Here is a 24,670-nt window from a genome sequence, read left to right as displayed (position 1 = left end):
CTGCAAGGTGGTTGGCACGGTTTGTTTGAGCTCTCTGAGCTCCAGGTCTCTACTCCTCCATAAGGTTCTTAATGAATCAAGGTAATGACGGATCGGATCTGTTTGACACAGGCTTTATATGCTCAGATAAATGGTACCCGAGCCTCGCAAAGAAGACTCAAGATCCTGCACGGTTTTGCCTGTAATGAGGCCTCCGGGTGCTGGACCCTGTGAAGTGGAAATCCTGGACACCACAGCGCTAAGGCATTTCCTGCAGGGTGCTGTACAGGTCCAAGGGAGTGGACCCTAAACATGAAAAGGGTACCCAGTCCTTGAAGGTCCTCAAGTGACAGGAACCCGCCGTGATGAGTGAAGCTTGGGCTCTTAGTTTCTAAGCTGCCCTGCGCCTGGACGGCTAATTTGAAACCCCTCTTACCAGACGTCCCTCGTTTAAAACCTCAGGGACTGCTTCCTCCAATGTCTCAGCATCAAGGCGGTTCCGCCGCCAACAGGGCGCTAGGGCCACATCCAGAAAAGGCCCTGGGTCCAAGATTCTTCTAAACCCAGCACCATGCCCTCCCTTTGAGGGCACGCCCATCACTCGATCAAGTTGGGGGAAGGCTGCTACACTTTGCGGATATTTGGAGAACAATAATTCGGGACGAATGGGTCACCTCAATTATATCTCGCAGTTACAAGCTGGAGTTGCGGGGGGTTCCCCCTCAGAGGTTTTTAAGAGCCAGCATTCCCTCGGATCCTCCAAAAAGAAACGTATTGCTTCAGGCACTAGTACATCAAGGAGTGATTGTAGAGGTTCCGGTATCCGAAAGGGGCACAGGGTTCTACTCAAACCTGTTTACGGTTCAGAAACCTATCTTTCAGCCTCATCAGAGGTTCCTACATTTTGCAGTAGAGGAACGTCGTTTTCAATTTGTGGCTCTACCCTCCGGCTTGCTACAGCTCCCCCGGGTGTTCACAAAGGTCCTAGCACCAGTACTGGATCTTTTAAGGGCCCAAGGGATCCTAGTGCTTAGAAATCTGGGCGACCTCCTACTCAGAGATCACTCATTACAGGCTCTAGAACAGAGCCATAATATGCAGTGTGGTATTTGAAAAAGCTTAGGCTGGATCATAAATACCGAAAAGTCAGCCTTGAAACCAGCTCAAAGTCTAAAGTATTTAGGTCTGATCCTAGATAGGGTTCAAGCAAGAATATTCTTGTCATCCGTAAGGCTCTGTGCCCTGAAGGTTCAGGTGCATCAGATAAGGGGCATTAAACAACGCTCCATTCAGCTCCATATAAGTCTTCTAGGGAGGATGGTGTCCTCCTTCGAGGCAGTTCCATTCCAGGCCTTTACAACAAGACATCTTGTTGGCCTAGACCAGGAAGGGTAAAAGCCCTGGATTATTCAAGGTGTTTATCTCCTCGGGCACGCCTAAACTGGTGGTTGCAGGATCAGAACCTACGAAAGGGAAAATCCTTTCTCCCCGTAACTTGGAGAGTTCTGACTACAGATGCCAGTCTCTCTCAGGCTGGGGAGCAACCCCAGAAAGGCTCACAGCTCAGGGGAAATGGTCAGGGACATAACGGATCCTGCCCACCAACGTCCTGGAATTGCGGGCAGTACGTCTGCCCTACGGTTCTGGACGGTGGAACTTCAGGGTTCAGTCTGACAATGCCATTTCAGTGGCCTATATAAACCACCAATGCGGTACCAGGAGTCGTTTCAGCTCTGAAGGAGATGAACCACATACTAGCCTGGGCAGAGGGAAATGTGCCGATCTATATCGACAGTCCATATTCCGGGAGTAGAGAACTGGAAGGCAGATTATCTTAGCCGCCAGCAGATCTGCCCGGGGAATGGTCCCTACACCCAGGGGTGTTCCAGGAAATTTGCCAGCGTTGGGGATGGCCTGAGGTCGACCTATTGGCATCCAGGTTCAACAACAAGCTACAGCAATTTGTGTCCCGAACAAGGGATCCTCTAGCAATCGGAGAAGATGCACTGATAGTTCCATGGAGCCAGTACTCCCTGGTTTATGCTTTCCCTCCGTTCCCTCTTCTTCCACATTTGTTGCACAGGATTCGGAAAGAGGGGGTTCCAGTCATTCTGGTGGCACCAGCCTGGCCTAAAAGGCCCTGGTTCCCGGAGATTGTGAGACTGACAATAGACGGGCCATGGACGCTTCCTCCTCGCCCCGATCTACCATCTCAAGGTCCCATATTCCACCCCAATTTACAGTCTCTAAATGTGACGGCATGGCTATTGAAGCCAAGGTGTTAAAGGACCGTGGCATCTCGGGACCAGTAGTGTCTACTCTAGTGAATGCTAGAAAAGCTGTCACTAGCAAAATCTATCATAGGGTCTGGAAGACTTCTATTGGTGTGAAGCCAGAAAATGGCATCCTCGGAAATACGTGATTGGGAGAATTCTTCCTTTTCTCCAGTCAGCTGTGGAAATCAGATTGGCTTTGAGTACAATCAGGGGTCAAGTTTTGGCTCTATCAGTATTCTTCCAAAGGCCTTTAGCCTTCCATTCACTGATCCGAACCTTTATGCAGGTGGTAACTCGCTTGCTTCCCCCCCGATTAGGTCACCTATGTGTCCTTGGGACTTGAACTTGGTGTTGTCTGTGTTACAGAAACGACCATTTGAACCTGTCAAGGAAATTCCATTAGACTTGCTGTAATGCAAGCTAGCCTTCCTGATGGCCATCACCTCAGCTATGAGTAAGCACCAGTAGTTACGGTGTGAAGCATGTCAGCTGTTGATTCCATCTTTTGCTGTATGGTTTTTAACCAATAAAGAAATCGTTGTTGGAGTGCGGCCATCCGGATTGAATCTTTTTCTATCGGCTAGAAGGGTGTCGGACTTGGCGACCCTTTCATGCAGGGAACCATACTTGATCCTTCACCAGGACAGGGTTGTGTTACGACCTGTTCCTTCCTTTTTGCCAAAAGTGGTGTCTGCCTTTTACTTTTTTTTTCCCTTTTTTTTTTTTTTTTTTTCTTCTTTTGAGGATTCAGTGCTTGCTACAAAACTGAAGTACTTCCTGTGTGGGAGGGGTTATATAGGGGATCACTTCCTGTCTGAAGACCTTTGGTCTACCAGTGTCCATTTACCTGATGATGGAGTATAACCCAGCAGGTAATGAATATTAGCCCGACTCTGTGTCCCATGATGTACTCATAAGGATTTTACAGGTAAATATGATGAAAAAATCCTATTTTTCCTAAATTTTGTAAATAAGTAATTTTTTTGCTTCACTGATGCGCGCTGATAGGTGGAACGGATGGGCACTGATAGGCTGCACTGATAGGATGCACTGATGGGCACTGATAGGCGGCACTGATGGGCACTGATAGGCGGCACTGATGGGCACTGATAGGCGGCACTGATGGGCACTGATAGGCGGCACTGATGGGCACTGATAGGCGGCACTGATGGGCACTGATAGGCGGCACTGATGAGCACTTATAGGCGGCACTGATGAACACTTATAGGCGGCACTGATGGGCACTGATAGGCGGCACTGATGGACACTAATAGGCGGCACTGATGAGCAGGCACTGATGGCCACTGGTAGGTGGAGCTGATGGGCTGCACTGATGGGCTGCACTGATGGGCTGCACTGATGGGCACTGATAGGCTGCACTGATGGCTGCCGATAGGTGGCACTGATAGCCGCTGATAGGTGGCACTGATAGGTGGAACTGATGGCCACTGATAGGTGGAACTGATGGGCTGCACTGATGGGCTGCACTGATGGGCTGCACTGATGGGCTGCACTGATGGGCTGCACTGATGGGCTGCACTGATGGGCTGCACTGATGGGCTGCACTGATGGGCTGCACTGATGGGCAGCACTGATGAGCAGGATCTGATGGGCAGGATCTGATGGGCACTGAAAGGCTGCACTTTCTGGTATCACTGCTGGGCACTGTTGGGGCTGCACTGATCACTGCTCTGATTATCTGTACAGATCTCCCCTGTGAGGAAATGCCTCTGATCGGCTCTCCTCTCCTCATACTGTCAGTGTGAGGAGAGGAGAGCCAATAACCGGCTGTGACGGGAGTCACTTTGGGAGCGGGGGGCTCGTGGAACCCGGAATCCCTTGAAAAGGTTGGGAAGCCCTTGTTTCCGCTCCCTATGCATCTCCTATGTCTAAGTCACCCTGTGTCTATTAGGGGCGCAGGGTGACGGAGAACCCCAGTGTGATCTGTACTAATCGGACTCCCTGTACAACCACACCGGAATGTATGTGTATATATGTGTGTATCGTTTGGGGTGTGTATGTATTTCATTGTTCTATTGTTTGTGTCTGCCTTGTGAGAAAAGTATTATGGGATGTATGGGATGTGGATTAGCTGTGAGGAGTGTGGGGGGGGGAGGGGTTCCTCCTGCAGCCCCTCCCAAAGACAGTCTACTATTGGATAGTTGAATACCTGTGTGTCATGCTACTGGAGGAGGTAACTTTACCCCGCCCTGAAACCAAAGGTGGGGGGGGGGTGGATTGTCCCGAGTGTTACCTCCGTGTACTTGTGTTTCAATAAACAGTTTATGTCCCAGCTTTGTAACTGAGCTTAGTCTTGTCTGGTTCTTGGTTACAATATTCACGCGCTCCCGTCATTCCAGCCGCAAGAATCTGCTGATCCTGGCCGCTGGAATCCGGTGTTTGCGACTAAATGGCCGTGTGAAGGCGGCCCGACGGGATCCATCTACAGACACCGAGACCTGTTCTGTCTTTGATGCAGATGCTGGTTTGCACCTTGGATGGTGATCTCTATCCCCCCCTGGAGGAGCCGACGGGAACAAGCGATCCCAAGAGCAACAAGAAGAAGGACCGCGACCGAGAGAAGAAGTTTATATGGAATCACGGAAGTACGTTTTTATCTTTTTATGATGGATAGTCGTAATAACTGAGGGGGGTGGGGGGAGGGGTTAGATTGCCATTCCTTTATACCGAAATTCAGATCACTTTAGAAGGCCTACAGATATATTGTATATTTTATCATTGTGAAACATTCTTATCATTCCAGTAACTTTACCGCTGAAGAATGTGCGCAAGAGACGCTTCAGGAAAACCGCCAAGAAGAAGGTAGATCGAGTCCAAATAATTCATTCTGATTAACCACTTGCCCTCCGGAAGATTTACCCCCCCCCCCTTTTTTTTTTTTTGACCGGGCCACTTTTTGCAATACATCACTGCGTCACTTTAACTGACAATTGCGCGGTCGTGCGACGCTGCACCCAAATAAAATGTATGTCCTTGATTTTTGTTTTTTTTCCTCACAAAATAGAGAAATAGAGCTTTCTTTCGGTGGTAATTGATCACCTCTGCAGGGTTTTTATTTTTTGCGCTATAAACAAAAAATGCTGACAATTTAAAAAAATATATATACATATATATATATGTGTGTGTGTGTGTGTGTATATATATATATATATATATATATATATATATATATATACATACATACATATATATATATTTTTTTTTCATCTCAGGTTAGATAGATTTTAATGACATATTGGGGGGGGGGATTTACTAAAATCAGTGAGCTCAGGTTCTGGTGTAGCTGTGCATGGCGGCCAATCAGATTCTGACTTCAGCTTCTTTCAATGAAGCTTTGACAATTAAAACCTGCAATCTGATTGGTTCCTGTGCAGAGCTGCCCCAGATTTTTTACACTCTCCAGTCTTAGTGAATAATCCTCGTAGGGGCGACACGTTGACATTCCCAGTAAATTTTTCTTGGCTTCTTTTTATTTTTTGACTCAGTACATCGAATCCCCGGATGTGGAGAAGGAAGTGAAGCGCCTCCTGAGCACGGACGCGGAAGCTGTCAGCGTTCGTATCCTTTAAGCTGAAGTTTCGTTTGTGTTTGTTTATACCTTCGCTGGTTGTTCCCCCCGCCCCCCCCCCCCATCCCCAATCCCCATCCCCATCCCATATCCCCATCCCCTATCCCCATCCCATATCCCCTATCCCCATCCCATATCCCCATCCCCTATCCCCATCCCCTATCCCTATCCCCATCCCCTATCCCCATCCCCTATCCCCATCCCCTATCCCCATCCCATATCCCCATCCCCTATCCCCATCCCCATCCCATATCCCCATCCCATATCCCCATCCCATATCCCCATCCCCTATCCCCATCCCCTATCCCCATCCCCTATCCCCATCCCCTATCCCCATCCCCTATCCCCATCCCCTATCCCCATCCCATATCCCCATCCCATATCCCCATCCCCTATCCCCATCCCCATCCCATATCCCCATCCCCTATCCCCACCCCATCCCCTATCCCCATCCCCCTATCCCCATCCCCCTATCCCCATCCCCTATCCCCCATCCCCTATCCCCATCCCATATCCCCATCCCATATCCCCATCCCCATCCCCTATCCCCTATCCCCATCCCATATCCCCATCCCCATCCCATATCCCCATCCCTATCCCCATCCCCCTATCCCCATCCCATATCCCCATCCCATATCCCCATCCCATATCCCCATCCCCATCCCCTATCCCCATCCCATATCCCCATCCCATATCCCCATCCCATATCCCCATCCCATATCCCCCATCCCATATCCCCATCCCATATCCCCATCCCATATCCCCATCCCCTATCCCCATCCCCTATCCCCATCCCATATCCCCATCCCCTATCCCATCCCATATCCCCATCCCATTCCCCATCCCATATCCCCATCCCATATCCCCATCCCATATCCCCATCCCATATCCCCATCCCATATCCCCATCCCCTATCCCCATCCCATATCCCCATCCCATATCCCCATCCCCTATCCCCATCCCCATCCCCTATCCCCATCCCATATCCCCATCCCCTATCCCCGATCCCCTATCCCCATCCCCCTATCCCCATCCCATATCCCCATCCCCTATCCCCATCCCCTATCCCCATCCCATATCCCCATCCCATTCCCCATATCCCCATCCCATATCCCCATTCCCCATCCCATTCCCCATCCCATTCCCCATCCCATTTCCGCATCCCATTCCCCATCCCATTCCCCATCCCATATCCCCATTCCCTATCCCCATCCCATATCCCCATCCCATTCCCCATATCCCTATCCCCCTCCCCCATCCCATCCAAAAACATCCCCCTCCCATCCCCATATCCCCAATCCCCATCCCCCATCCCATCAACATAATGAAAAAATTAGTAGGGTTGCACCGATACCGGTTCTTTATTTTGCGCGTACCAATACTTTCGGTCAAGTACTGACTGATAACTGACTACCGATACTTTGCGGTGCGATTTGCGTCAATACAGAAAAAAATTGGCGCAAATCGCACTGCTAAGAATCGCATGTGAATTCTCCCAGTGCTTGTGTGTATAGAAAGGGAAAAGCGCCACCTAGTGGGCAGTTTATTGACCCCTTGCGAATGCCCCCCACTGCCTCATATGTGTGTGCAAAAATGAGTAGGGTTGCACCGATACCGGTTTGTTATTTTGCAGGTACGCGTACCAATACTTTCGGTCAAGTACTTGCTACTGACTACCGATACTTTGCAGGTGCGATTTGCGTCAATACGAAAAAAAAATTGGTGCAAATGGCACTGCTAAGAATCGCATCCTAATTCCCCCCACTGCTCATATGTGTATAGAAAGGGAAAAGCGCCACCTAGTGGGGCAGTTTATTGAGCCCTTGCAAATGAAGTGGGAAATGTAGTTCCAAAACATCTGGGGGTGCCAAGGTTCGCCATCACTGGTCTAGATGATGCTGGACGTCCTCTAACCAGGAAATGGGGGGCGGGGCTTTATCTGACTTGGCTGCAGCTTCTAATGCATATTGTGAGAAGCTCGCAGTGTGCGGTGAAATCAGAAGGAGCCATTTCAGTCCAGAAGAGGAGTTGGTACAACCTGAGCAAGACTGAAGGGAAGACCGCGAATCCGACTCACCCGTCACTCTGCTCTCTCCTCCTGTCATCCTCCTTCTACTCCTCGGTCACTCTGCTCTCTCCTCCTGTCATCCTCCTTCTACTCCTCTGTCACTCTGCTCTCTCCTCCTGTCATCCTCCTTCTACTCCTCTGTCACTCTGCTCTCTCCTCCTGTCATCCTCCTTCTACTCCTCTGTCACTCTGCTCTCTCCTCCTGTCATCATCCTCCTTCTACTCCTCTGTCACTTGCTCTCTCCTCCTGTCATCATCCTCCTTCTACTCCTCTGTCACTCTGCTCTCTCCTCCTGTCATCCTCCTTCTACTCCTCGGTCACTCTGCTCTCTCCTCCTGTCATCATCCTCCTTCTACTCCTCTGTCACTCTGCTCTCTCCTCCTGTCATCATCCTCCTTCTAACTCCTCTGTCACTCTGCTCTCTCCTCCTGTCATCATCCTCCTTCTACTCCTCTGTCACTCTGCTCTCTCCTCCTGTCATCATCCTTCTACTCCTCTGTCACTCTGCTCTCTCCTCCTGTCATCATCCTTCTACTCCTCGGTCACTCTGCTCTCTCCTCCTGTCATCATCCTCCTTCTACTCCTCTGTCACTCTGCTCTCTCCTCCTGTCATCCTCCTTCTACTCCTCTGTCACTCTGCTCTCTACTCCTCTGTCACTCTGCTCTCTACTCCTCTGTCACTCTGCTCTCTCCTCCTGTCATCCTCCTTCTACTCCTCTGTCACTCTGCTCTCTCCTCCTGTCATCCTCCTTCTACTCCTCTGTCACTCTGCTCTCTCCTCCTGTCATCCTCCTTCTACTCCTCGGGCACTCTGCTCTCTCCTCCTGTCATCTCCTTCTACTCCTCTGTCACTCTGCTCTCTCCTCCTGTCATCCCTCCTCCTACTCCTCTGTCACTCTGCTCTCTCCTCCTGTCATCATCCTCCTTCTACTCCTCTGTCACTCTGCTCTCTCCTCCTGTCATCATCCTCCTTCTACTCCTCTGTCACTCTGCTCTCTCCTCCTGTCATCCTCCTTCTACTCCTCTGTCACTCTGCTCTCTCCTCCTGTCATCCTCCTTCTACTCCTCGGTCACTCTGCTCTCTCCTCCTGTCATCCTCCTTCTACTCCTCGGTCACTCTGCTCTCTCCTCCTGTCATCCTCCTTCTACTCCTCGTCACTCTGCTCTCTCCTCCTGTCATCATCATCCTTCTACTCCTCTGTCACTCTGCTCTCTCCTCCTGTCATCATCCTTCTACTCCTCTGTCACTCTGCTCTCTCCTCCTGTCATCATCCTTCTACTCCTCTGTCACTCTGCTCTCTATCCTCTGTCACTCTGCTCTCCCCTCCTGTCATCATCCCTCTAGCACTGCACCTGGCCCCCTTTGTGGTTCTTCTCCCTCTCCCAGTCTTGCTCTCTGTTGTAGATTGGATTGCCAGAGGCCGATACCAGAGCCGATTCAGGTAATAAGGCCGTGGCGGTGTACAAACCCCCCTCCCCCGGCCGCTGCCTCTGCAATTAAAGAAGGTGGCATATAGAGGGCAGTCAAAGTGCGGATCTACCACCCCGCCCCCACCCCCCCACCCCCCCCCCCAGGGTTTTATCGCCCCCCCTCCAGCTTCATGTGAGAACGAGTCCTGAGGTGAGGGGGGATGGATTCCGTTTGTAGACGGTGATCCGTCTTTTTTCCCTGTTTCGAGGTCTAAAAAGGCAAAAACAAAAATAAAGTTTGTGTCCGGATATGGAGAGCGACGTCCTCTCCCGAATGTCTGATCTGTGGATTTCTGACCTTCTGATCGATTGAAGATCTGTAATTCATTCGTTCCAATATTCCCGGAGATTGAAATCCTTAACCAGAGAGATCAGGATGGGAGGTGATCGCCGAAGACGAGTCCAAAGAGGGAGAAAACCTGACCGGCCTGGACACCTCCCCCGTCTCCTGCGCCATAAAACAAGGCCGCCGCTCTTCAAGTAATGAGCGTTCGATCGTTTATTTCATCATTTCTATCCACAGATCAAAGAAGTATATCTATAAATAGAACGTGGGTTTTCTATAAAAAGAGTCTTTATATAGGGACATACAATTATTTATTTTGTCTATATAAAGACTCTCTTTGGAGAGAGAACTAAAAATATCTATCGTTCTATTTATGTATAGCTAGATATTTATATAAAGACATGCTTGTAAAAAATATATGTTTAGGTATAGTTAGATATTTTCTATATATAAAGACATGCTTCTAAAAATATATATATTTTAAATAATGTGAATTAAAATATCATAATATGATTTATTTTCTGCAAACTTGTCTTTATATAAATATCATAATTATGAGGGGCATTTAAAGAGAGAATTTTCTTATTTGAAAGGGGACAAAGTACCCCCTGGAGATGGTTGGGGGGCATATATATATATATATATAATTTTTTTTTTTTACAAATGAGAAATATATATATATTATTATTATTATTAAAAAATGTATATATATTTTCTTTTTTTTTTTTTTTTTTTTGTCCATATAAAGACCTGTTTTGGAGGGATAACTAAAATATAATATATATTTAGGTATAGTTTTTTTTTTTTTTTTGTTTAATAAGTTTTTTATTAAAGAAAATATATCATGCATACAGTTGTAACAGTTATAACACAAATCTTCGAATATTTTAACAACAAAGGTTATAGGATTTGTAGAGTTCACTACTTAGTTAGTTTTGTCAGGTGCGCTTAAAAAGTTACAATAAGTCAACCAAGCAGCTGGATTTGGATAAAGAAGTGTGAGCTAGGTGATCATCATACATTAAGTGGAATTAAAATAGAAAATATTGCTTTAGTTTAACAAAAATATACATCAGGACAAAATAGTGGTAAAGAGAGAGAGGATAGAAAAGAATGAGTTGAAGATGGGAAGGAGATAGGGTAGGAGGTTGCTGGCATGCTAGACCATGTATTGAGCATAGGGGAGGATTATCTTGGGTGGGTGTTTAATGGCTATGCTAAGGTATTTGGGTTGAGGGGTTAGAGCAAGAGGTTTATATATGTGGCAGTAGTCTGAAATTTTTTCCAGGGTTCCCAGGTTAAGGAATGTTTCTGGGAGGTCCCTCTAATATTGTGGGTGATACTCTCCATAAGGTATACATTGTCAATCATTTGTAGCCAGGCCTTCATAGAGGGAATAATTGGTTGGCCCCACAATGTGGGGATTAAGGCTTTGGCAGTGTTTAGTAGATGAGGGATGATTGATTGTTTGTACGCCTTTATGGGGGTTTTTGTGATATGAAACAGAATAGCCCATGGGTCATTTGGTATTTGAACATCCGCTATCTGAGCAATCAGAGTGCGAATGTTTTCCCAGTATGGTTTAATCAATGGGCAGAACCACATATGTGTGCGTGAGTAGCTTTGTTCCCACAGTTCCTCCAGCACAATGGGGAACTGGCGGGGAACATTTGGTGTAGGCGAACTGGGGTGTAATGCCACCTGGTGAGCAGTTTATAGTTGACCTCTGTCATTCTTGAGGCCATGGACGAGGTATGAGCAAGTTGGAGGATCCTATCTTTTTGGTTGTCAGTTAGGGAGAGACCAAGGTCAATTTCCCATTTAATCAGGTAGGAAGGGGGTCTGGGTTTTGAAGTGTAATAAGAGCTTTATATGAATATAGAAATGCAATGTAGAGGGGGGTCTTTTGGAAAGAATAATGACTTCTATTTCGTTTAAATCGCTAATACCCCTAAGTGGATTAGGAAGGGAGCTTAGAAAGTGTTGTAATTGGTGGTATCTCCATTTATCTAGGAACGTGGCTGGTTTAGGGGTGAGGATTGAAGTTAAGGGTTTAAGTGTATTGCCTTTTAGAACATGGTGTAATAAGAGGGGATCCCCTGACCTCCAGGACTGAAAACCTGGGTCCAAAAGACCTGGCAAAAAGTATGTGTGATTGAGAAGGGGGTAACAAAGGGGAGTCATAATTCCAGGAATGTTTTTTGTGTAGTGCATCCCATATATCCAAAGAAGAATGGTAAGGGCCGAGGTGGTGTGGGCGAGGTTCCTGTGGGAGCGGGGTATCCAGGGAGCCATTGAAAGGTCCACTCCACTCAGATGATATTCGATTTGTACCCATAGCTTTCTGCCAAGGGCATATTTTCCATTCAGCTAGTCTGGCCAGTACCGTTGCTTGGAAATAGGCTTTAAAATTAGGAAGTGCCAAACCACCTGAGCATTTGGAGCGGAACAATAATCCCCCTGGATATTCTAGGGTGTCTATCCTTCCAGATAAAGCGGGAGACCAGGGACTGTAGAGTAGTAAAAAAACCCACCGGAACACCTAGTGGTAGCATTTGAAAGAGAAGAGGATGCGTGGCAGTATGTTCATTTTAATTATATTAACTTTTCCCTAACCAGGTATGTGACAGGTTAGACCATTTTTCGTAGGTCAGTTCTAATTTTATTTAACGTGGGGATATAATTATATCGGAAAATGGATTGGAGATTAGGGGTAAGGTAAATACCTGGGTATTTCAAACAGTTTGATTCCCATCGAAAAGGAAAAAGGTTTGAGGAAGAGAGTCTCGGCCTTGGGGATGTTAATGTTTAAAATTTCAGATTTAGATAAATTTATTTTGAAGTTAGAGATTGATTGAAACGTGGAGAATGCAGACATCAGATTCGGAATCGAGATCCGAGGTTGTTGAATAAAAAATAGTACATCGTCTGCATATGCCGCGTATTTATGGGATCTATTGCCTATTTGTATACCTTTGATGTTAATATTGTTCCTGATTGTGGCGAGAAAAGGTTCTAGAGTGATAGCGAATAGGAGAGGGGAGAGGGGACAGCCCTGCCTGGTACCGGTTATGTAGGATAAAGGGGTCGCTCAACGTTCCATTAATCCTGACCTGAGCCGAAGGATTAGCATAAAGAGAGGAAATACGGTGAAACATTTTAGGACCCACCCCAAAATGGCGTAAGGTTAGCTTAAGGTACTCCCAGTCCACCCTATCGAAAGCTTTCTCGGCATCAGTAGAGAGGAGTAGGGTGGGCTGGGAGCACCGTCGAACGTATTGAATCAGAGAAATTGCACGAAGGGAGTTATCTTTCGCTTCTCTGGCGGGTATAAAACCTGATTGGTCCGCCGAAATCCAGTTTGGAATAAGGGGAAGTAGGCGGTTTGCCATAACTTTGGCAAATAATTTAATGTCAACGTTTATTAACGATATAGGTCTAAAACTATTACAGAGTGTAGGGTCCTTGTCTGGTTTAGGGATAACTGTAATGTGGGTCAAAAGTGATTCTGGGCGTAAGCCTGAAGAATGGGAGATTGAGTTTGCGTATTCAGAAAGTCGAGGGAGAAGGATGTCACTAAATGTTTTATAGTATAAGATCGTGAATCCGTCAGGTCCAGGGGCTTTACCAGAGGGGGAGGACTTCAATGCTGTCTGGAATTCCTCAACCGAAAAGTCTTCTTCTAATTCTTTTAGAACAGATATGGGTAATTTGGGAAGATTTGCCTCTCTCAAGTAGGATAGCATACGGTTTCGTCTCTCCTCACAGGGGAGAGACGATAAGTCATTTTTAACATTATATAGGTCCGCGTAGTAGTCTCTAAATGCTTTAGCAATATCTGGGGTTGCATGGGCCAATGTACCTGACGGAAGCTTAATCTTGGGGATGAATGATTGCGACTGTTTAGTCTTTAGTGATCTAGCTAGAAATCTACTTGGTTTATTCCCCCATTCGTAAAATTTTTGCGACAAACGCTGAAATTTTCTCTTGGTATCTAGATTGAGGAGGGACTTCAATTCCTCACGTTTAAGTGTGAGAGATTTAAGGTGTTCATTATGTAAAGAAAGTTTATGTTGTTTATCTAAAGCCTCTATTTGTTGTAGCACCCGGTTAATTTGTCGACCATGCTCTCTTTTTATCCGCGCACCAAGCTCAATGAGCCGACCTCTAATGGTAGCCTTATGAGCTTCCCAAACGACCGAGGGGGAGGTATCAGAGGATTTGTTATCACTAAAATATTGCGATAAGTGGGAGGCTAGTATAGAGACCTCTGCTTCATTAGTGAGAAGGGAATCGTTAAGCCTCCAGTTGGTAGTGCGTCGGGGTAGGGAGGGCATGGTCAACGTCATCGACACAGGTGCATGATCTGAGATTGATGTGAGACCAATGTGGGCAGAGTGTAAAAAGGGAAGATGGAAATGGTCTAAGAATATATTATCTATTCTAGAGTATGATTGGTGTGTTGAGGAGTAGTGTGAGAAATCCTTCTCCTTAGGATGAAGAAGGCGCCAAACATCCATCAATTGATGATCAAGAAGCCGTTTTTTCACAAATTTCAGTTTTTTGAAAGAAATAGTAGAACGGCTTTGTGATGTATCAATAGTGGGGTCTAACGGCATGTTTAAGTCCCCTGCTAAAATAGTGAGTCCTGTGGCAAAGTGTGATAACTTAGTCAGTATTTGGGAAAGGAAGGTAGTTTGGTCATGGTTCGGGCTATAGATATTTGCAAGCGTGCATTGGACATTTCCAATGAATCCCTTAAGGAAAAGGAAGCGACCATAATCATCCGCAAGCATGTCAGTAAGTCTGAAAGACAAACCTTTGCAGAAACCAATAGCTACACCTTTGGACTTATTGGTGTCTGACAGGCTATAGTACCACTGCGGAAAGTTAGGTGAGGTAAGTTTAACAGGTGTTGTGTGGGTTAAGTGTGTTTCTTGGAGAAATGCAATGGAACATGTAGCATGTTTAAGTTCACGATATAATTGATGTCGTTTAGCAGCAACATTAAGACCCCTGACATTGTAGGATACAATCTTTACCTTAGCCATTTAAGAAGAGCATGGATATTTTCAGTTTGTTTTGCCAAGCATGCCAGCAGAGAGGGGGGAGAGGGGGGGGGGGGGGAGGAGAGAGAAGAATAGTAGGAAAGAAGGAGAAGAGAAGAAGAAGAAGACAAACATATACAATAATTATACATGTAGGTCAGATAACTAGTGGGAAATTAAAAAATATCACGCAGTAAACTGCAGTGGTCCCGTTGGGGAGAGAGAGAGCGAAAGGCCATCCCAATCCTTAAACAAGGATTGAATAGGATATCTTCAGGGCCATTCACGCTCGCCATCCCCAGGAGGAGGTGGGGGGGGTGGTGTTACGCTGTGGGGGGAGGCGGCGAGGGGAGTGTGCCCCGACAGCACACGGCCTGTGAAAGAAAAACATGTTACCAGCCCGTCATTAATAGGAGAGCAGTGAGTTCCAGTCGGAAATAAGAAAACCCATGTAAGTGGAACCAGAATCAATAAAAACAATAAGCAACCTGCAAGAAATCGCAAATATAGACCAATTGAAAACATGCAACAATTAACACAATAATAAAGGAAAACAAATATTGGTCATTTTACCGGTGAGTCCACCCCGGCTTCGCAAGCACGAGTGCAGAAAAGAGTAAAAAAAAAAAAAAAAAAAAAAAAGGGATTCTATATGCACACGCAAACACAGAGATCGGGTCCGGACTCAGCCAATAGGGCCGTTTTGTAAGAATAAAGAAAAAAATGACTTATATTATTATCAATAATATGGGTGAAAAAATAAATGTTTTAGCCTTGTGTTTGTGCAGAGCCTGGGAGAGAAGTGCGACTCCTTTTTGAGGGGGTCTTTTTCCAGACAGAATCCATGGGACATGAGAATTTTGGAATCGAATCCTGCCAGCCTGGAAGTTCCATGGGTGAGAGATGTAGGTCCTGCATAAAAGTTGGAAGTTCCTCAGGAAATCTTAATGTATGGGAGCGACCATTTTTGGTAGCAATCAGGCAGGCAGGAAAACCCCATCTGTATGTAATCCCGTCGGATCGTAAGTTATCCAGTAGCGGTTTTAATGCTCTGCGGCGGTCCAGAGTATCTTTAGAAAGATCTGGATAGATACTAATGGTGGCACCGTCAAAGTCAATGTTAGGTATGCCTCGCATCTTTATCATGATGGCATTTTTGTCTTCAAAATAATGTAGGCGGCAGATGACATCTCTGGGCTGGTCCGAGTTAGCGTTACGGGGTCGTAAAGCCCGATGCACACGATCAAAACGCAGTGGCGCGGCGACAGGGTTCCCCAGGATGGTATTAAAAATGCCTCTTATGGAAGGTTCAAGATCAGTATCCCTAGTGGCTTCCGGCAACCCTCTGACTCGAATATTGTTTCTACGGTTACGGTTTTCGAGGTCTTCGAGCTTATATAAGGACGTACGATGAGCAAAAGCCAGCTGGGTAACGGTGTCTTGCAGTTCTTTAATGGCTAGTGCCTGCGTTTCCTGTCTCTGCTCCGTTTCCTCCACCCTGACCAGGAGATGTGACATATCAGATCGAACAGCAGTGATTTCTTTTTTGATAGATTTCTCCAAACTGTGAAACATACCTGCAAGTTCTTTTTTGAGGCCGCTCATGAGTGCTGACATTTCAGAGCCTACGGGGGATCCGGGATCGTCCATGAGATCCGAGCAGCAGGAAGAAGCTGGAGAGCTCTCCCTCACAGAGGCAGCGCGGGATGATGGAGAGGCACTTACTCTCGAGGCCCTGTCTTGGTCACCGCGTGCGTTGGTTAGGTATTGCTGAATAGAACCTGTGGAGACTATATTAGAGAGTGATCTCTTGGTTGTACGTTTAACAGAAGCAGAACGGGGCTTAGATGTTTTGGCGGGCATAATTGGAGCTATATGGCCGATGGCTGCAAGGGACACCCCCCCTCACATTTGAGCAAAGTTATATATTCATCAGAATGTTGTCAGCACCCGGATGGGTTCCCCCTTAAGTGGAGCACAGATATCAAAAAATGTATTCTAATGACAGTGGAGGAGCAAGTAGAATTATTAAAATTATTGTAATTAAGCAAAAATAGAGGCTGTAAAGGTAATGCGTCAGATAAGAGAGATACTTGCTGAAAAATGAGTGCTGTAGGCAAGGTTCAATAAGAAAGGTAGTGGAGAAAGATGGTTGTGGGAGTACTTGGAGCACCAAGATGGCCGCCGACCTCCAGGGGGTAGGCCGGAGCCGCGGACTTTCCTAGTGATTGTGTCCGGTCTGACGAATGCCTTTTTCAGTGTGGAGTGTAGGTTCAGAGCGGATCTTTAGGGAGGGGGGAGCTGTTACTCACTTAGTCCCAGGGGTCAGGCAGGACAGATCCACCTCAAGCCGGTGTCCAGCTCCCCAGATGATGCAGGCCAGAGGCTCCAGATATGTAACAGGCCGCGGGGCAGCGCCAGGCTGTAGCGCAGCGGAGCGGAGGAATCGGGCCTCCAGGCAGATCTCGGGTGTCCTCCCCCGCCGCTCCCCCGACCGGTCGGCAGCCACTCGCCGAGGATGAGCGTCCGCTCGGCGCCCGGCTCACTGGGGCGGCAGGCTAATAGCTCCGATCGGGCCGTAGGCCTCAAGATGGCGGCGGAGCTCTCAGCCAGAAGCGATCCACAGGCCCGGGACACCAAAAACAGCGGGAGTCCATAGAAATAGCACTCCGGGCGCCAAGCAGGACAGCCTCAGGGGCTGGTAAGGTGCAAATCCGGCTCTCAGGGGATATTTAGAGCCCAGATGGCTGCGGATTGTCCGTGGCTTGGAGGAGCTCAGCCAGAACACGTCCTCCACCTTGCTCGTCCAGACACGCCCCCCCCTAGGTATAGTTAGATATTTTCTTTATATAAAGACAGGCTTGCAAACAAATAATATATTTTATATAATGTGAATTAAAATATCATAATATGATTTTTTTTTTTTTTCTGCAAACATTGCTTCATATAAATAAAAATCATAATTATGAGGGACATTTAAAGAGAGAGTTTTCTTATTTGAAAGGGGGACTTGTGACAAAGTACAAAGGGGGACTTGTGACAAAGTACCCCCTGCCCCCCAACCATCTGAGAGATAGATAGATAATATATATACTTTTTTTACTAATAAATATATAATAAAAAGGTGTGTGTGTGTATATATATATATATATATAATTTTCTTTTTTTGTCTATATAAAGACCTGTTTGGAGGGCTAACTAAAATATATATCTTTATATTTCTGTATAGTTGGATATTTTATTTATATAAAGACATGCTTGCAAAAAAATATATATTTTAAATAACATGAATTAAAATATCATATAATATGACTTTTTTCTTTTCTGCAAACATGGCTTCATATTAACAAAAATCATAATTCTGAGGGGTATTTAAAGAGAGAATTTTCTTATTTGAAAGGGGACAAATTGCCGGCCACGGAGGTTGGATGGAGTGGTGGACGGAGGTTGGATGGAGTGGTGGACGGAGGTTGGATGGAGTGGTGGACGGAGGTTGGATGGAGTGGTGGACGGAGGTTGGATGGAGTGGTGGGACGGAGGTGGATGGAGGTTGGTGGAGGAGTTGAGAGGTGGGCGGAGGTTGGATGGAGTGGTGGGCGGAGGTTGGATGGAGTGGTGGGCGGAGGTTGGATGGAGTGGTGGGACGGAGGTTGGATGGTGTGATGGGCGGAGGTTGGATGGAGTGGTGGGCGGAGGTTGGATGGTGTGATGGGCGTGAGGTTGGATGGAGTGATGGGCGGAGGTTGGATGGAGTGGTGGGCGGAGGTTGGATGGCGTGGTGGCGAGGGAGGTTGGATGGCGTGGTGGGCGGAGGTTGGATGGCGTGGTGGGCGGAGGTTGGATGGCGTGGTGGGCGGAGGTTGGATGGCGTGATGGGCGGAGGTTGGATGGAGTGGTGGACGGAGGTTGGATGGAGTGGTGGACGGAGGTTGGATGGAGTGGGTGGACGGAGGTTGGATGGAGTGGTGGACGGAGGTTGGATGGAGTGGTGGACGGAGGTTGGATGGAGTGGTGGACGGAGGTTGGATGGAGTGGTGGACGGTTGGATGGAGTGGTGGACGGAGGTTGGATGGAGAGGTTGGATGGAGTGGTGGCGGAGGTTGGATGGAGTGGTGGGCGGAGGTTGGAGGGTGGTGGTTGGAGGTGTGCGGTGGTGGCGGAGGTTGGACGGTGTGGTGGGCGGAGGTTGGACGGTGTGGTGGGCGGAGGTTGGATGGAGAGGTTGGATGGAAGTGGTGGGCGGAGTTGGATGGAGTGGTGGGCGGAGTTGGACGTTGGTGGTGGGCGAGGTTGGACGGTGTGGTGGGCGAGGTTGGACGGTGTGGTGGGCGGAGGTTGGACGGTGTGGTGGGCGGAGGTTGGACGGTGTGGTGGGCGGAGGTTGGACGGAGTGGTGGACGGAGGTTGGACGGAGTGGTGGACGGAGGTTGGACGGAGTGGTGGGCGGAGGTTGGACGGAGTGGTGGGCGGAGGTTGGACGGAAGTGGTGGGCGGAGGTTGGATGGAGTGGTGGGCGGAGGTTGGATGGAGTGGTGGACGGAGGTTGGATGGTGTGATGGGCGGAGGTTGGATGGAGTGGTGGGCGGAGGTTGGATGGTGTGATGGGCGGAGGTTGGATGGAGTGATGGGCGGAGGTTGGATGGAGTGGTGGGCGGAGGTTGGATGGCGTGGTGGGCGGAGGTTGGATGGCGTGGTGGGCGGAGGTTGGATGGCGTGGTGGGCGGAGGTTGGATGGCGTGGTGGGCGGAGGTTGAATGGAGTGGTGGACGGAGGTTGGATGGAGTGGTGGACGGAGGTTGGATGGAGTGGTGGACGGAGGTTGGATGGAGTGGTGGACGGAGGTTGGATGGAGTGGTGGACGGAGGTTGGATGGAGTGGTGGACGGAGGTTGGATGGAGTGGTGGACGGAGGTTGGATGGAGAGGTTGGATGGAGTGGTGGGCGGAGGTTGGACGGTGTGGTGGGCGGAGGTTGGACGGTGTGGTGGGCGGAGGTTGGACGGTGTGGTGGGCGGAGGTTGGACGGTGTGGTGGGCGGAGGTTGGATGGAGAGGTTGGATGGAGTGGTGGGCGGAGGTTGGATGGAGTGGTGGGCGGAGGTTGGACGGTGTGGTGGGCGGAGGTTGGATGGTGTGGTGGGCGGAGGTTGGACGGTGTGGTGGGCGGAGGTTGGACGGTGTGGTGGGCGGAGGTTGGATGGAGAGGTTGGATGGAGTGGTGGGCGGAGGTTGGATGGAGTGGTGGGCGGAGGTTGGACGGTGTGGTGGACGGAGGTTGGATGGAGAGGTTGGATGGAGTGGTGGGCGGAGGTTGGATGGAGTGGTGGGCGGAGGTTGGACGGTGTGGTGGGCGGAGGTTGGACGGTGTGGTGGGCGGAGGTTGGACGGTGTGGTGGGCGGAGGTTGGACGGTGTGGTGGGCGGAGGTTGGACGGCGTGGTGGGCGGAGGTTGGACGGCGTGGTGGGCGGAGGTTGGACGGCGTGGTGGGCGGAGGTTGGATGGAATTCTAAGGACTTTTATAGACTCGGTTTATGAATTGCTCTGATCACATCCACAGAATTCAAAGGGAATCAAATTTTCCCCATTGGGGTACATGGCAAAAAATAAACTCTCCATGGCTCTAACAATTCCATACTCAAAAATGGGGGCAAAAAAAATATTTTTTTTATTTCGATACATTATAAATCACAAATGTTTCCATTGATTATCTCTGCCGATCAGTAGACAGTTTCGCCTTCGTTGGTTCCTTTTATCCGGTGGTATTGATCGATGTCCTCCATGTTTTTTTTTTTTTCTTTCCCCCGGTCAGTGGGAAGGGATGAACTGCGTGAAATATTCAATGATCTGAGCAGCAGCAGCGACGGCGAGGAAGAACGTCAGGAGGAGGAAGACCTGAACATCATGGAAACCGAAGACGACCAAAGAAAAGGTCAAGGCGGCCAGGAAGGCGGCACCAACCAGATAGGTGAGCGGCTTCTTATCGGAGAAATCTCTTTGTTGGGCCCCTTTCACACTTGTGCGACCTGAAAGTCGTGCGATTTTGCAGCAATTTTTTTTGTTTTTTTTTTTTTTGTTTTTGTTTTTTTTACATATGTACACACATGACATTTTTATCATTTTTTTCCCCACACTTTCTTTTAGTGGTATTTGATCACCTCTGCGATTTTTTTATTTTTTTTTGCGTTATAAACCAAAAAAGACAATTTTGAAAAAAAATATATATATTTTTTACTTTCTGCTAGAAAACACATCCAATAAAAAAAAAAAAAAAAAAAAATGTAAAAAATCAAATTTCTTCATCAATTTTAGGTCAATATGTATTCAGCTACATATAAAAAAAAAATGCCAATAAGCGTATATTGATTGGTGCAAAATTGATCGTGTCTACAAACTATAGGAATATTCTTATGGAATTTTTTTTCTTCTTTTTTTTTTTATTGTTTTTACTAGTGGCGACGATCAGCGGTTTATTTTTTTAATTTTTTTCTGGATTCTGCACTTTTTGGGGACCAGTGACACCAATACAGTGATCAAAAAAAAAAAAGCACGGTCACTGTACTAATGACACTGGCAGGGAAGGGGTTAAACATCTGGGGGGGGTTCCAAGGGGATGATAAAACACCTCCTCCTCCACCACCTTTTTCGTATGCTTTCTGAAGAGCGATCTGAATGTGCGTCACTTTTCAAAGCATATGTAAATGGGACCTTACTGTAACCATTTAAAATAAAACGCACACGGCAAAGGTGACCGAGCGTTTTTATTCCATCGATCTTTTTAGTGCTTTATCTTCTTCTTCTTTTTTTTATTTTTTTTATCCTCAAGTGCTGGAATTGCAGAAACAAGCTGAAACCTACAAAAGAGAAATTGCGAGAAACGCAGGAGAGAAGGAAACGCCAAGAAGAGCTCATAATGAAGGTGGAGAACCTGGCTCTGAAGGTAAACATTGCATTATTTTTTTGGGGGAGGGGAGTTTTGTTACCCTGTAATCTGATTTGCACAGCAGGGGGCGGAGCTTAATGTCCTCACAGATTTCCATCGGAACGCAGCGGGGTTGATTTACTAATACAGTGGAACCTCGGATTACGGGCAGAATTCGTTCCAGAAGAACGCTTGTAATCCAAAGCGACTCGTATATCAAAGCGAGTTTCTCCATAAGAAATAATGGAAACTTAGATAATAAATTTCACAGCTACTGCTGGTCTATGCAGTACCGCATGTGGCCAAAAGTGCAGGGGGGGGCGCCAGAGACACTCCGTTCCAGAGTCACCAGGCGCCCCCACCCCCCGACACCTCTGGCCAAATGTGGTACTGCACACCCCCAGGGGCTTGAATGCTCGTCTCGTGAGTCCGGATTAAAAAAAAAAAATAGCTCGTATTGCGAAACGCTCGTAAACCGCTTTACTCGCAATCCCGGGGGTTCCACTGTCTGGTGAAGCTCTGCATGGTAGCCAATCAGCTTCTAACTTTAACTTCAGCCCAGGAAAAAAAAATAAACAGGTAAACACTCCTATTGCCACATCCGTAAAGTTAATTTGACAAAAGAAAAAAAAAAGAGGGGGCTCAAAATAGGGGCCTATGGTTGGACTTTAATGCACAGCAAACCAAAGGGATCCTATTAGAAGTAACAGTATAACAAGCTTTATTAGATATATGTACAAAAAAAATGACAAGGACATTGACACGGAATAAAAATCATCTATATAAAAATATACATGATCTGAGCCCCGATGTGTCGACGCGTTTCGTTCTAGAACTTCTTCAGGACACATTCAGGTTTCATTTAGTGCAGAGAAAAGGAGAAAGGTCTCACTATCTTGCAAGGAGATTTCATGAGCTCTCTCCCCTCTCCCCTCTCCTCTCTCCCCTCTCCCCTCCCATGGTGTGATAAGTCTTGCTGATTTTGTTCTTTCTTTCTCAGACACGTCTACAAGCCGTGTTGGATGAATTCAGACAGCAGGAGGAACGGGAGAAGCAACAGGTGAGATGATCTGCATTGTACGGGGGGAGGGGGCGGGACACCGTACCACTGGGCGTGACTTTTTTTCACGAGCTTAGCGCAGTCAGACCAGGGATCGAACTTTGCTTTTTGCCCTCACTAAAAATTTTTTGGCAATGTGTGCGCCCCTCGCGCTCTTGAACTTTTTCTATCGCTATGAGGCTTTGTTCACACCGGCCTGCTTATTAACCCATTGGCCCCGCCCACCTCCCCCGGCCTTTTAAGGGGGTTTTCGGGAGGTGGGGCCGGGGTTTATGACCATGTGATTGGCTGTCATGGTGAAGGAAAAGGGGTAGTACAAAGTATTACCAAAAGGGCGGACTTTTTAGGCTAAGAAACAATGAAAGAGAGAAATACTATAAACAATCAAATTTATTAAAGTTAACAATACATAGAACAATCAAGTTGAATAAAAGTATGAAAAATATGCTTAAGTGCAGTGAGCCCTTGTATGTCTACGCGTTTTGCCGCTAGGCTTCTTCAGGACACAGCCAAGGTGATCATGGTGGTCACATGATCGGAAAAGCTCCCAATCGCAAAAGCCGTGATCGGGAGCTTTCCATCAGCCGCCGGTAATGGCGTCCAGGAGCGCGCTCTGTGTTGGTACGCAAATACGCTGTTGCTCGGCGCCAAAGCCCCGCCCCCTCCTTGTGGATTTGCACAGAGCAGCCCCGATCCTCCTCTTCTTGGGTCCCTCTTCCATGCCCCTCCCTCCTTTCAAGTGCCCCCATGTCGAGCAGCTTGGTATGGGGGGCACCCGCTCCACGTCTCCACTCAGACACGGAGCTGCCGTTCGGCCCCGCCCCCCCTCTCTCTCTCTTGATTGGCTAACTTGACAGTGGCGCCACTGCTGTGTCTCAGACAATCAGGAGGAGAGTCCTGGATGGCCGAGGGGCTGGTGGACATCGCTGGACCGAGAGGGGGCTCAGGTAAGTATTAGGGGAGCTGGAGAGGCCGCTACACACAGAAGGGTTTTTTATCGTAAGGCATAGAATGCACCTTCTGCCTTTACAACCCCTTTAAGCGTACCCCCCATGTTTTACCTGCACTGGATACACAAGTGTTCCGTGCATTCATATGCAGGCAAGTCCCATTCTGACATCATGTGGGGTGCATGTCTCTGAACTCACACTGGCTGTCTGTTTTTTTGGGGGTGTGCACCCGCACCAATGAATGGGACAGCCTGCATGGCGGGGATGTACGGGACACCTTTTGGATCCGGGTGCAGGCAACATACAGCCCTCCCACCAATGTATGCTGTGTCTGTGCAACCTCTACTCCCAATTGGGAACACTCACCCCCATGGTGTCCAAAATCATACTGGCTGTATTGGGGGGACATGCACCCACATAGATGAATGGGGCTGCCTGTGCATCCCCTGTAGGCAACACGTGGCTTGTGAGAACGAGGCCTAATAACCTTATACCTATATGGACAAAAGTATGTGAACCCCCTCCCAAATACTGAGCTCAGATGTTTTCAGTGAAGAGTACTATTAACGTTGCAGCATGCAAAGACATTTTGGACAATTGTAGTAAGAGTTTGGGGAAGACCCTTTTCTGTTCCACCATGCCTGTGCCTCTGTATACAAAGTCATAAAGACATGTCTTGACCAGTTTCATAAAGACATGGCTTGACCAGTTTGGACAAGCTCCATAAAGACATGGCTTAACCAGTTTGGACCGGCTCCATAAAGACATGGCTTAACCAGTTTGGACCGGCTCCATAAAGACATGGCTTGACCATTTTGGACCGGCTCCATAAAGACATGGCTTGACCAGTTTGGACCAGTTTCATAAAGACATGGCTTGACCAGTTTGGACCAGTTTCATAAAGACATGGCTTGACCAGTTTGGACAAGCTCCATAAAGACATGGCTTGACCAGTTTGGACAAGCTCCATAAAGACATGGCTTGACCAGTTTGGACAAGCTCCATAAAGACATGGCTTGACCAGTT

General features: G+C 47.8%; 1 protein-coding gene across 1 annotated transcript in view; it reads left to right on the top strand.

Annotated features, from left to right (window-relative positions):
* The window catches only part of LOC141108777 (transcription initiation factor TFIID subunit 7-like), a 49,180-nt gene that overhangs the window by 22,013 nt on the left and 2,497 nt on the right, over positions 1 to 24,670 (top strand). Inside the window, 8 exon segments of the mRNA XM_073600698.1 lie at positions 4,735 to 4,861; positions 5,020 to 5,078; positions 5,762 to 5,834; positions 9,759 to 9,863; positions 20,525 to 20,680; positions 21,539 to 21,576; positions 21,578 to 21,652; positions 22,635 to 22,694. Of these exon segments, the coding sequence (XP_073456799.1) occupies positions 4,735 to 4,861; positions 5,020 to 5,078; positions 5,762 to 5,834; positions 9,759 to 9,863; positions 20,525 to 20,680; positions 21,539 to 21,576; positions 21,578 to 21,652; positions 22,635 to 22,694 (693 nt within the window).

Source organism: Aquarana catesbeiana, linkage group LG09, assembly GCF_042186555.1.
Source record: "Aquarana catesbeiana isolate 2022-GZ linkage group LG09, ASM4218655v1, whole genome shotgun sequence".
Lineage (NCBI taxonomy): Eukaryota > Metazoa > Chordata > Amphibia > Anura > Ranidae > Aquarana > Aquarana catesbeiana.
This window is presented reverse-complemented; position numbering and strand designations above follow the sequence as displayed.